Raw genomic sequence first — 13,445 nt, 5'->3', positions numbered from 1 at the left:
GTCATCTGAGGATGTGCTGAAGTACATGAAGGACACTTCTCTGGATCAAAACATATAAAAAGCAACTTGTGGGTCAAAACATATAAAAAGCAACTTGTGGGAAGATGCTATTTTCAGTGTGGTTCCAACAAACAGGAGGAAAATGTGTCAGCATCTGAGAGGTGGGAGAAAGGATGGCTTGGATGCAATGATTAGTAGGTGATGGGAGGAAAGAGGTGCAACTGAAAGCAGTCTTAGCCTTGATTAAACTGGAAAAGAACATACTGAGGGAGCTCCAGAGCACTGGACTCAAAGCAAAAGAACTCAGTTCAAATCCAAGGGTTGCTATTTGTTAACTGCATGATCTTGAGTTTATAAACTTTTTTTTTAAACTCTTACTTTCTGACTTAGTAACAGCTCTAAGGCAGAAGGGCAAGGACTAGGCAAATGGGATTAAGTGACTTTTCCAGAGTCACACAGCTAGGAAGTATACAAGTCAAATTTGAACCCAGGTCCTCCTAACAGCAGACCTTGTGTTCTATCCATTACGACACCTAGCTTCCCCAAACTTATAAACTTTCACCCCTCATTTATCAAGTAAAGGGCTGAGACAGGGTGAATTCCAGAGTCCCTTCTCAAGTTTCTATTGGCCAAGGGTTCTAATATATTTAGTGTCAGCATCTACATAAGATAAGAATAAATGTCAGACCTGTGATCTGATCAGTGTTCAGAATAAAGGTAGCTAAGGTAAATAGACACCTCACTCAATGAGCTCACAGGACAGAGCAGAAGTGATAAGAGCCAAGGTAACCCCTTTTTATAGCCCAGGGCCTGAACCAGAGGAAATATTTAATAAATATGCATTGTTCAATGAGCTCGTTAAATGCGGAGGGCTGGTTGCAAGGAGGACAATTTTTAAAAATGTCTTTTAATAAGATATGTGTTTTTAACACCTGAAAATTCTGATCTCAACTAAGCTTTGGACTTGTAGAGAAAACCTGAATTGAATTCCTGACTCTGACACCTAATAATACCCTAGTGATTTGGGGGAAATAAGTCTCTTTCCTTCCCTGGGCCTGAGGGCACTATAATGGAGTTGAGAAAAGCCTGGTAGAATAACTAACTTTTGCTCTGGGAAAATACTCAGTTCCTCTGAGCTTTAGTTTCTCTGCCCATAAAACTGGAATAATGCTAATAATTACAACAAATAATAAATGTAGATGATATTTGCATACAATTTCAAGTGTGAATGGCAGTCTCCATGCATTGCTTCATGAGGATCCCTACAACAACCCCATGGAGGAAGTTGCTCAAATTAACTGCATTTTACAAATGTGGACCAGAAGGCCTCAAAAGGTGACGTGTCTGGCCCACAGACCATGGAAAGGGCAGGTACAAGGGGAGAGATGAACCACAGCCTCTGCTGACTTTAAGTTCAAGACACTTGGGCACTCTTCCATGCTGCCTCCTAAGGATGTTGATGATGATGATGGTGACAATGATGATGAATGCATGCAATGCCTACCTTGGAGATTTACTGTGAAGAAAAGGTTTTGTAAGCCTAGGGGTCAATGCATATTTATTAAACACCATCTTTGGTCCAGCCCTGGGCTATAGAAAGGGGTTGCTCTGGTTTTTATCACTCCTACTCTATCATATGATTATGGGACCCATCAAATGGCATGTTTTGCCTCTGACAGATGGTAACCCAGTGGAGGCCCAATCTTTAATTATTTGGCCTGACTCTGCCCAAACATTAAGGGAAATAAAATCCATTTTGGGTATATGCATCTACTTTAGACATCTAGGAGGCTAAAAATTGATTTTGCAAACTTTTCAAAGAAAATACTAGTTGCTTCTGTTGCCTTTCGCAAGCAGGAATTCTCCAAGTACATGGGGTCCCTTAGGCACAATGCTTCTCCTTCAGATCTGTTGGACTACAGTTATGTACGGAGAGCTAAAACTTTTTCGTTCTTTGTATCTCTCTCTGGTGCCTAGCACAGTGCCTGGAACATAGTCGATACTTTATAAATTTTTGTTGATTGATTGATGACTGATTGATTTCAAGAGGCATTAGGATCAAAGGATGTGTTCAAATGCTGCTCCTGCTACTTACATTGAATAAATCACCTAACTCTCTTGGCCTCAGTTCCTACATCTACAAATTAAGAGTTGAACTAGATCATTTCCTTATAGCTCAAAATCTTATACCTAAAAGAAAAATCTGAAATATTTCATTTCTACAGAAAACAAGCATCAAAAAGTAGATGATCCTTGAGCAATTCTTACTTCCCAACCAGGGTACCTGACTGCTTTGCCAAGTGGGAAGTTAATCTCCAGGGATTTGACCTCCATGCTAAGAACAAAGTAGGACGTGGGGCCTTCAGCAGATGGATCACCAGATCACATAAAAAAAGTATCAACAATATTGATGAGCTGACTGATTTAATCAAGAGGCATTAGTGTGATTTTATAACAAAAGCTTTTGATTTAGAATCAAAGTATTGGGCAACAAAATGGCTCAATGGATAGACAGAGTGCTAAAGTCAGGGAGACCTGAGTTTAAATCTGGCCTTGGACACTTACTAGCTGTGTGACCCTGGGTAAGTCACTTCCCTCCATTTTCTCATCTATAAAATGAGCTGGAGAAGCAAATGACAAACCAATTGAGTATAACTGCCAAGAAAACACCAAAAGTGGTCATGAAGATTTAGACACAACTGAAAACAACTAAACAATAAAACTAAACAACAATAATATAAATGGAAAGAACAATATAATGAAACAAAAACTTATAATTCTAATGTACAAGTCTGGATTCTGAGAAGGGTTGAGAAAATAGACCCTCTCATCCCAAGCTCTTCAGCTAGCCTTCTCTACTTCAGACATTTTTCTCACTTCTACTAAGAGATAAAACAGAGATCCTCCTTTTACTGCACACCTCAGGGAATACTGATGTAGAATACTTCAAGTACTGTTTATGCTGTTGATATAATGTTGGTTTTGCTGAACTGCTCTCTTCTTTTTAAAAATCTCTGTTATAGGGAATGGCTACCTGGGCAAGGGAGGAGGGTAGATATATTTGGAAATGAATATGATATAAAAACAAAAGGAATTATTATAAATTTATAGATGATAACAAAGCTGAGGAGAATAATATATTTGATTCCAGAATCAACAACCTCTAAAAAGATTTCAGTAAGAACGTGACTAAAATCCCTAAGAGCCTGGAGACTATGCCAAGCAAAGATCATCTGGGGGAGTGGGCATGCTTGGCCTAATGAGGAGCAGACTTGAGAAGGAAATGATAACTGCAGTGTGAGAGCAGCTCTCAAGTAGAGGAGGGATTTGTTTTCGTGGCCCCACAAAACAAAGGTAGAAGCCATGGGGAGAATTTATAGAGAAGTGAAGTTTGACTTTATATAAAGACTTATTTCCTAGGGTTGAGAGGTATCTCAAAGTGGATTTGGTTTCCTTGAAAGGCATTCATTTTTTCATTATTGGAGGTCTTCAGAGACTCTATGATTATATAAGAGAGATTCTGGTATAGAATTGGGAGAGACCCTGAATTCAACACTCATTATATAGATGAAGAAACTGAGGCCCAGAATTGTTAAGTGATTGGCCCCTGATTACATGGACTCAAGTCTCTAATTCCAAACCTAGATAAAACTCTTGTTCAGACAGAGGTTGGAATAGATGACTACTGAGATTTCTCCCAACTGTGTATCTTTAATCTTTCATCATCAACAACAACAACATATTATAGATCCCCAGTATTCTTGCTTCTTCATAGAACTTATAAAGGATATAGTCATTGCTCTTTACCTCTGGGTACCTTTTAGGTTTTCTTCTTTTCTTTGTAAAGCTATTCATAGCTACTGGCTTCAGCACTTACTGCAAATTTAATAAAATAAATTGGTTCTAAAATTGTTCTTATCATGTTCCTCCCAAGTCTTACAAGGCTTCTACCTCATTAATAAATTCCAAACTTAAGTATATACTGTACTCCAAACTGTTATGGATGCTTCTTGGGAGAGGAAGGGGTCAGAAACAAACTAATAAGTGAAGAAATGAGAAAGAAGGTCCTCTTTGGTGGGAACTAAACAACGCTGAGGGTGCTTTGGAATAAAAAGTGCCTTGCCATTAATTAGAGAGGCATTTGAGGTCATAGGGCTGTGCCAACAGAGGTCTGTTTCTCTGGGATTAGGGATGGAGGCTGGGAATCAGTGAGCAGGGACTAGCCTTTATATCCTGGAACTGTGCCACTGTTGGGTTAGAAATAAAGTTCTCTGGGATGGTTCCAGCTGGCAAGACAAAGGACTTTACCATTTTAGACCCAAGCTGTAATTTTTATTTTTAAACTTCAGAGAAATCCTTTCGACATGTATATATCTTTTCACTAAATTCAATGGACCTCACTTCCTCTCTTTGAATACTCCATGGGGCAGGATTTTTTTAAAGGACTCTCAAACTAAGTTGACATTAGAGAAGATGGATATTGGATAAAAGGATTATCAGTCAACTGAAGAACATTTGTTAAATACTTCCTATATGCCACACACAGGGGAACTAAAAGCAAAAATGAAGAAGGCTTGTCTGCAAGAAGTTTACATTTTATCTAAAAAAAAACAACATATGTACATGAATGTATGCAAAATAGATGCAAGATAGTTTTTGAGGGGAGGCATTAGTAGCTGAGGAATCAGGAAAGGCTTCAGGTAGGAAGTTTAAGGAAATTAGGGGTACTAAGAGGTAGAGGTGAAGAGGGAGTACATCACAAGCATGGGAGCACAACCAGAGCAGAGCACAGAAATGGGAAGTGATACACCATAGAGAGGAACAGCACAAAAGGCCCTGCAGTCAGACAATAAAGCATGTGATGGGGGAATAATATATTAGCTTAGAAAGGCAATTTGGAAGCCAGGCTACGTAGGACTGGAAATATCAGTGAGAGAGTTTGTATATGAGCCATTAGAATTTACTGAGCAGGGAAGTGATATGATCAGATCTGTGCCTCACAGAAGTCACTTGGGCACTTTGTGAAGGATAGTCTAGAAAGGGTGAGATTGAGGTGAGAAGCTATTGCAGGCATCCAGGTAAGAGGCGATAAGGATTGACTAGGATACTGGCTTTTAAAGAGATAGAATAGGAGAGACAAATGTGGAAATAAAAATCATTAAGACTTGACTATGTGGGGTAAAGGAGAATGAGATGCTGAGGATGATTGCAAGTTTGCAACCCTGAGAGATGAAAAAGATGATGGTGCCTTAACAGAAACAAGGCATGATATGAGAAGAAAGAAGATGAGCTTTGCTTTGGGCATGTATTTTGAGATGCCCACAAAACATCCAGTTAGCATTGTCCAGGAGATAATGTGAGATTAGAGCCTAGGTTTGGATATGTAGATCTGGGAGTCAACTTCACAGAAATGGCTGTTAAACTTATGGGAACTTGGGCAGCCACTAAAATAGAAGTGTGCAAAGAGAAGAGGGATCTTAGGATTTCTTCATAGTTGGGACAGGACATGGATGGTGAACCAACAAAGGAAACTGATGAGTAGTTTGAAAGAAAAAGGCAGGAGGCAGCTAGATAACTCCATGGATAGAAAAGCAGGTTTAGAGATGGGAAGTCCTAGGTTCAAATGTAGCCTCAGACAATTTCTAGCTGAAGGAGGAAGGAAGGAAAGGAAAGATGATGTAACTAAAGAATTATCTCCTTTTTTTCTTTGACTTTTACTTTAAAACCCTTACCTTCCATGTTACAATCAATACTGTGTATAAGTTCTAAAGCAGAAGAGTGGTAAGGGCTAGGCAGTATGGATTAAGTGGCTTATCCAGGGTCATACCACTAGGAAGTATCTGAGGCCACATTTGAACCCAGGTCCTCTCTGGGCCTACCACTGAGCTACCTAGCTGCTTCTGGCTCCTTTCTTTCAAAGTATTCATCAGACTCCTTTGTTGGTTTACCATCCACATCCTGCCCTTAACTATGAGGATATCATAAGAAGGGCAGTGCTCTGAGTTCAGGCTGGAGCTTTGTGGAAACCAGAAAGTGATCCAACACCAGGCCAAGAAGTGTGCTTTCACTTTAGTCACTGAAGGTTTTTGATCATGGCAGTGATGGATGTAATTAGATGTGTGCCATTGGAAGATTATTTTGACAGCTGAATGCAAGATGGCTTGGATAAGGGAGCAAGTGGAGACAAGGAGGCCAATTCAAAGGCTATTTTGTAGTATTCCAGTAGAGAGTCAAGGGACAAAGGTCTGAATTAGCACAATGGCTGCATGAATGTAGAGTGATGCCAGAGTCATTATTCAGTAAACATTGATTAAGTTCTTACTGTGTGCCAGGCATTCTGCTAAGTGCTGGTGGATTTAATGATACTTTGCAACTTATTGGATATGGAAGATGAGACAGAGGGAAGAGTCAAAGAAGGTTCCAAGGTTATGAGCCTGGATTATTGGAAGGACAGAAATACTCTCAATAAAAAATAGGAACATATGGAGGATGGACTAGATAACTCATAATAATGGAATTTAAGAGTTACATGAGACCTCAATCAATCGAACATTTACTAACCACTTATTATGCTATTCTATGCTAGACACTAGGTCTAAAGGCCAGTCCCTGCCCTTGAGGAGCTTATATTCTTTCAGGGTCATTCTATTATGACCTCAGAGGTCAGACAGTGCAACCTTACTCAAAGCATACATCCCATCTCCAAGAAGTGGTTATCCAGCCTCTACTTGGGCACTTCTAGTGAAGGAGAACCCACTACCCATTTCATTTCAGACAGCTCTTCTCTCCAGGCCAGTAATTCTACCCCCTCGCTGAAAAGATCCCCAGTTTACAAAAATGAACCCATCTAGAAGGGCAATACAGTTCCTTATGGGCAAATATGGTTCTTCTTTATCAGTTCCCATCTGATATAATTCTATAGACCTTTATCAAGCCCTCCAGAAACTCAACATCCTAAAAGCCCCCAAAATTCACTTCTTTAGTAGCTCTGGGCCCCCCCCCATGAAAAGTGTAGAACCCCCTTCCAGATCCTTCATTTAAGGAGGGAGTCCAGGCTAGCTCACTTCATTTTATACCCAGCTCTATATTTCATCATGCATTCTGTAGCTAACACACACACACATTCTCTCTCTGTCTCTGTCTCTCTCTCTCTCTCTCTGTGTCTCTGTCTCTATTTATCTCTCTCTCTCTCTCTCTCCATTTTTTATTTTAAAAAGTTGTCTTCACCCCAACCCCCACATTAGATTATGAGTTACTTGAGGGTTAGGAACAATCTTTTGCCTTTTTCTTATACCCAGGACTTAGCACATAGAAGATACTTAATAAATGTTTATTGGTTGACTGACTTAGAATACAGCATCTATTCAGGACAGTTCAATCCTATCCCATAAGCATGAACATTCTAAATCCTTATAAACAGAAACTAGGCTAGAACAGACTGTACCACATGAATACAGTACTGGAGGAATATTTCTGTGTTTACCTTGTAGCTTCTCTCTCTTCTATGTGTGTGCCCCCCCATCTCTTTCTCTGTCTCTCTGTCTCCCCTGCACTCGCCAACTACTTTTTTAAAAATTTCCTCCAAATTTGATCCATTTGTAATTCTAGGTAGTGCCTTTCAGATCTAAAGTAAGCCTTTCTGCCCATTAATATTAAAATCCATCAAGGACACCATAAGCAATCAATGAGCAGCTTTTGGCAAGGAGAGGCTCTCCAAGGTTCTGTTTGTACCCCCCCCCCCATGGCTTCCATCTGAGAGCTTCTTTCCTGGAACCAGATACTTCTTCCCTACCACCCATGGGCTGCTCCTGCTTCCCTGTGAATCCTTATCCCCACCTCCCACCCCCGTTACTCTTATTTCCTGCTGTTTAGAAAGGCGACTTGTTGCCAAGGTGCCCCCCTTCTCTTTTTATTTGCCAGCCCCAGTCCCACTGATGCAAACAAAGGAGATTTGCAGATTTAAAAGGCCTCGGCTAGGAGAGTTCCCATGGCAACAGCCTCCTCGGAGGTCTTTGTTGCCTTGCTCAAACTTTGATCTCAGAGAGTGGCTGATGCTGGTTTTCCCTTAGATTGACAAAACTGAGAGGAGGGGGGAAAGAGACTGGGGGAGAAGAAAGGGAAAGTTGACTGCTGGCAGAGGAGAGAGAAGGAATTAATTACAGAGCCACACTCTCCAAATAAGTCCTAGTACTCTTTTTGGAACATCTGATTGGGCTTTGGAGCTCTCTGCTCTAGAAAGGCCTTGTGACCCAGACTCTAACACAGACATATTGATCAGATCAGAGGTGATGGAAACAAGGAGATCCTCCTCTTCCTTCCCACCTTCACTCATCTCACTAAAGGGGGCCAGCCCTTCCCTTAGATCTTCAGGCTAATGAGATAGTTCCCAGAGCCCCCCAAGAGAAGAGACAGGAGATGGTGAGGAGAGCTGCCCTCAGTCAAATCAGACCATGATCATCTACCATCAATGGAGGGCCTCAGACTCCCAGGTTTGTTCCATGGGGCTCTCCTATCTCTCCCCTTCCTGCCACCACCAAGTCTGGGGGGCCACTGGCAGCAAATTACCTATTTTGTCTTTTACAGCCTAGCATTCCCAATTCCCTTAGAGCAGTAATTTGGTATCATGAAAAAAGTGTCTTCATGTATAGTATGGTATGCTTGAAGCATTAATAACCAAACTGGATTCAGTGAACCCCAATTTATCTGCTCTGACTAGAGGGTTTCATGAGAAATTTGTGATGCTAGCAGGGTCAGCAGAGAGTGGCCACTTGGGAAGGAAAATCTTCCTCATGGCGCTGGGTTTTTCTCATCCTATTTCTGGAGGCAAAAGTCTACAACTGCTTTTGCACACCAATGTACAGTCTCCATCTTGCCATGTCATCCCATCTTTCCCTCCTGTTCCCCCATAGTCCCATGATCCCACTATCTTCTTTTATACTGTGGTTCTCCCTCTTTCCCTCCCTTCTCCCTCCCCGCCCCACACACCCCTACTGCTCCTTGTCATATCTTATGTCAAATCCAAGTAAACATCCATAGACATTATGAATTTGCCTCAGTCTGTGTTTAATCCCCACCCACAGTCTTCCCACTCATACATTGGGCCTGACACTTCCTATCTCTACCATTTTATGCCCTGTGTATGATATATACATCTACTCCCCTCATACCCAGTGTGTGACACATACATTGCCATCCCCTCCATTCAAACGCTCCATATTTGGCATGAACATCTTTCACCATCTCTTCACATCTAGTGCCTGGTACTAATGTGTGCCATCATCTTCCATCATACTAATCTCTCATATCATTTGTTTTGGTTCAAAATTTCCTCATTCAACTTTACCCTCAAATCAACATATATTGTTTGAATAAAACCTTTTACATCGAAAAAGTACTATTTTTTCTTTAAATAAAACCTGACCTGCCTCAGAATTAAGTCTGTGTATTGATTCCAAGGCAGAAGAGTGGCAAGGACTGAGCAATGGGGGTTAAGTGACTTGCCCACAGTCACACAGCTAGGAAGTATCTGAAGCCACATTTGAACACAGGACCTCCTGTCTTGGATCTGGTTCTCTAACCACCAAGTCATGTAACTGCCCCCTAAAAAGTATTCTCTTAGCAAATAAGTTCAGAAAATGTTGTCTTAAAATACTATTAAATTAAAATCAGTAAGTATATATGGGGTGCCTCCTTTTGAACAATGATGACATGAAATGAGACTGACACAGACTGTTCCTCGATGAATAACATCACGATGTTTCTGAGAGGCAAGACTCACCTCTTCAGTATTCTGCTGGATTCTTGATCTCACTGAGGTCTTTCCATATGTGCAGCTCGCAGCCCCTCTAAACCTTCTCATCCTGTGCCAACTCTTGTTCCTGTTTTTCCACAAATGAAACTGTTAGATAATAAGACAAGATAAAAACTTATGCTATTCCTGGACAAAAGTCCCAACTCAGTTTAACAAATATTGATAAAATAAATACCGGGTGGCTATAGTCCTGAGGGAGACACGTTTAGGTCAGACCTTATCCTTACCCTCATGGAGGCAACCTTCTAGTAGTGGGATTAGTCTCTCGACCTGATAGGTCTTTATAGATGCTAAGCCAATAAATTAACTTTGATGCCAGATGAACCCATAATCTATATGTAGGATCCTAAACTTGTCCATGGCTTGAATTTTTTTTTTATCATTTCGTACCTTTTTTCATTGTTTAGAAATTCTATATTCTCCAGAGCAGCTGGGTGTCTCAATGGATTGAGAACCAGGCCTAGAGTCAAGAGGTCCTCAGACACTTCCCAGCTGTGTGACCCTGAGCAAGTCATTTAACCCCATTGCCTAGCCCGTGCCACTCTTCTGCCTTGTACACAGTATTGATTCTAAGATGGAAGATAAGGTTTTTTTTAATTCTCTATTTCTTTACATGTGTATATGTCTATAATTAAACGTTTATGTGTGCATGCATGTATACCTCTCACTGAATTTCCACTCTCTCTCTCTCATCCTGGTTTGGAGGTAACCATGAGGTATTTTAAAACCATGTGAAGGAAAAAAAAACCCAACTATGTCAAGTCCAAGAAAAAGGCTGCAACGGATAAGATGGCTTTCTTGTCTTAAGATTAATCTTATGTGCTGCCTGGGGCTTCTCAGGTGGGCAGGCTTATCGCCATAGGGATGGCCCCCAGGTAACCATGGATTCTGGCACTGGCAGCTCATGATACCATCTGCTAAGGCACTGGGGACGGTTGTGATTTGACACTGTTGGGGGGTGGGGAGCCCACACTCCAATGAACACGTGTCAGTCACTACATCTATCAGTATCTGTCACATGCACACACACAAATATAACGGGTATCCATGTCACTCATTTAGAAAGCATGTCAAGGTTTACAAAGTACTTTCTACAACAGTCTTATGGCCTTGAGAAATATGTGGTGCAAGTGTTATCAGTGGTTTATGGACCTGGAAAACCAGGCTCCTCAAAGGGGTGCAGTCACTTATCCTGGATCGGAGAATGGGTCCGTGCCGGTGAGGGAGCGCTTCTAAACAGAACCTGGTCCTCTGTGACTGGCGATCCTGTCCTGACTCAGAAGCCTCAATAAAGAGCTAGAAGGAACTTTAGGGGACTTTAGTCAACCTACATCCTTATACAGCTGAAGAAATTGTAAACGGCTTGCCCAAGATCCTGACAGTAAACAATAGGGGCAGAATTTGTACTCGGGTCCTCTGATTTTAGGGCAGCTAAGTGGCACAGTGGATAGATAGATTACTGGGCCTGTAGTCATGAAGACTTCTCTTCCTGAGGTCAAATCTGGCCTCAGACACTTACAGCTGTGTGACCCTGAGCAAGTCACTTAATGCTATTTGCCTCAGTTTCTTCATCTGTAAAATGAGCCGGAGAAGGAAATGGTAAATCACTCTGGTTAGCTTTACCAAGAAAACCCCAAATGAGGTCACAAAGACTCAGACACAACTGAAACAACCAACCACCATCTCTGACTTTAAATCCAAGGCTCTGCTCCGATCCCACACGGTCTCGGGATCTTTGCTGTGTACGTTGTGTGTCACACACAGTAACAGTAAACACTGAAGTGCTTTCCTTCTATGGGGCTAACTCTGCTAAAACCTCTTATTTCTTCTTATAGCCTGGGGGAGGACAAGACTGAAGGCGGCCAAATTCCTGGGACTCACCCTAGACTTCTAGAAGGAGGATTCTTTTTAATCCCTGTCCAGAAGTTTTCTTTGCTAAGGCCAACAACAGTGATAGGAAGAGCAACAAGTCCCATTCCTCTAGTACTTTAAGGCCTGACAAGGGGCCAGTGGGGCAGGGTTTCTTTTATTATTGCTGTAATAATAATATTATTATTGCTGTGGTTGTTACAGGCAGTCAGGCCGTACAGTGGCCTGAGTGAGGAAGTGCTCCCTTCAGTTCTGGCCTTAGATCCTTTCTCCCTCTGTGCCCCTGGGCAAGTCACTTAACCTCTTTTGGCTCAGTTTTTTCCTGGGTATCACAGGGGTCATAACAGCATCTCTCTCCTGAGGTTGTTGGAGCATCCAGTGAATGCCTGAGCACAGTCTGCTGTAGGAAGTCTGCCATTATTAGCCAGGCAGGTCCCCTAGTTGTCCCTCAACAGAGGTAGCCTTTGGAGTCGCCAAGGCCCAAATTCAAGCCCCACCTTGGGCACCTAGTAGCTGGGTGACCCTGGGCAAGTCCCTTAATCCCCATATGCTTATAGATGTGTCTGATCATAGAGTTTCACACTGTGGCTTCTGGATCAGACCCCCTGGTCCAGTGAGGATGTCCGTGAAGCAGCCAGGCAGTGGGAATGGCCAGGGGCTGCCGGGATGGCGCAGGGCCCTCTTGGGGCCGCCTCCTGGCTGGGCCTTCCAGGCCCCCTCCCCCTCCCGCACTCATCCTTTATCCCCCTCTCCCTATTTTTGCTACACTTGTTGAGCACCGTGGGAGGAAGCTTGGCCTTCAATTAGTGAGCATTCATGACAGGCCTGCGCAGCCTCCCCTCCCCGCCGTTGCCGTGGTTACCGCTGGTATGAAGGAGAGCAGCTGGGTCAGCCCCAGCATTTCATTGTAGCCGACTTTCCCTGGTATTAAGAAGGAAGGGGGATGGGGCCGCAGTGGGTCTGCAAGGGGGGGGGGAGCTGGGCAGGCCTGGCTGTGAAGCATGAATCTGTGAATCAGCTCAGCCCCTTGAAGGAAAGAATGGAAACGTGTGAAGGCGAGGAGGCAGGGGACCAGCAGCTGCCGCTATTCAAGGGGGCAGTTTGGGTTCGACGTGACCTGTGCCCTGGATTTCGCTGAATTGACTTCTCATGAAAGAGAGGGCTCTGGGAATGTCTCCACAGAATGGGCCCTTTGCTGCGGCTGGGGGCTGGGACCCTGTGACAAAATCAGGATCCTCCCATGCCGCGAGGGGCCTTAGAGCGCTTCCTCTGTCTCCCAGAAGAAGCAGCGGGCCTGACAATCTGAAAATGAGGTGCCATCTAGTCAAGCCCGCCCAACTGGGGCGCCAAAGCCTCGGGTTCCTCCACCTCGGTTCAGAGCTAAGCCTCCCTGCTGGGCATCACCGCATCTCCTACAGACCAGCCAGAGAGGCTCTTACTAAAAATGTTTGCCCGTGTTCACATCTTGAGGGGGAAATTCTGTTAACACTCTGCAAATGAAGTGCTCTGCAATCATTTCTATTGTTTATTAGTTTATAGAGATTCACTGAATGCCTTTTAATGAGAGCATGCTGGGCTCTGATCGATTGGAGAATCTTTAGCAGGTTGGAACGTTGCAAGATGCTGGGTTTTTAAAGGCTTCAATGATTTAAAATGTTTCCCACATTCAGAAATCATACTTTAATTACACTACGTGCAGTAATGATCCTGCAAACACAAATAAGTGCAAAAATAGCTTTCATGACACACACTCTTGGAGAATCCA

At 42.8% G+C, this 13,445-nt stretch overlaps 2 protein-coding genes across 10 annotated transcripts in view; one reads left to right on the top strand and one right to left on the bottom strand.

Annotated features, from left to right (window-relative positions):
* Positions 1-13,445, top strand: part of ILDR2 (immunoglobulin like domain containing receptor 2) — a 100,845-nt gene that overhangs the window by 35,629 nt on the left and 51,771 nt on the right. The gene's annotated exons all lie outside the window — the stretch shown is intronic.
* The window catches only part of MAEL (maelstrom spermatogenic transposon silencer), an 82,853-nt gene that overhangs the window by 63,333 nt on the left and 6,075 nt on the right, over positions 1-13,445 (bottom strand). For 4 of the 6 annotated variants that reach the window (XM_007480694.3, XM_007480696.3, XM_007480698.2 and 1 more), the window contains exon 2: positions 9,779-9,878. In XM_007480694.3, the coding sequence (XP_007480756.2) occupies positions 9,779-9,878 (100 nt within the window). Of the gene's footprint in view, positions 1-9,778; positions 9,879-11,981; positions 12,038-13,445 lie in introns of those variants that run through there. The other 2 variants (XM_007480697.3, XM_056815487.1) reach the window with 1 other exon arrangement.

This window comes from Monodelphis domestica, chromosome 2, assembly GCF_027887165.1.
Source record: "Monodelphis domestica isolate mMonDom1 chromosome 2, mMonDom1.pri, whole genome shotgun sequence".
Lineage (NCBI taxonomy): Eukaryota > Metazoa > Chordata > Mammalia > Didelphimorphia > Didelphidae > Monodelphis > Monodelphis domestica.
Note: the sequence above shows the minus strand (reverse complement) of the source record. Positions and strands in the feature narration are given on the sequence as shown.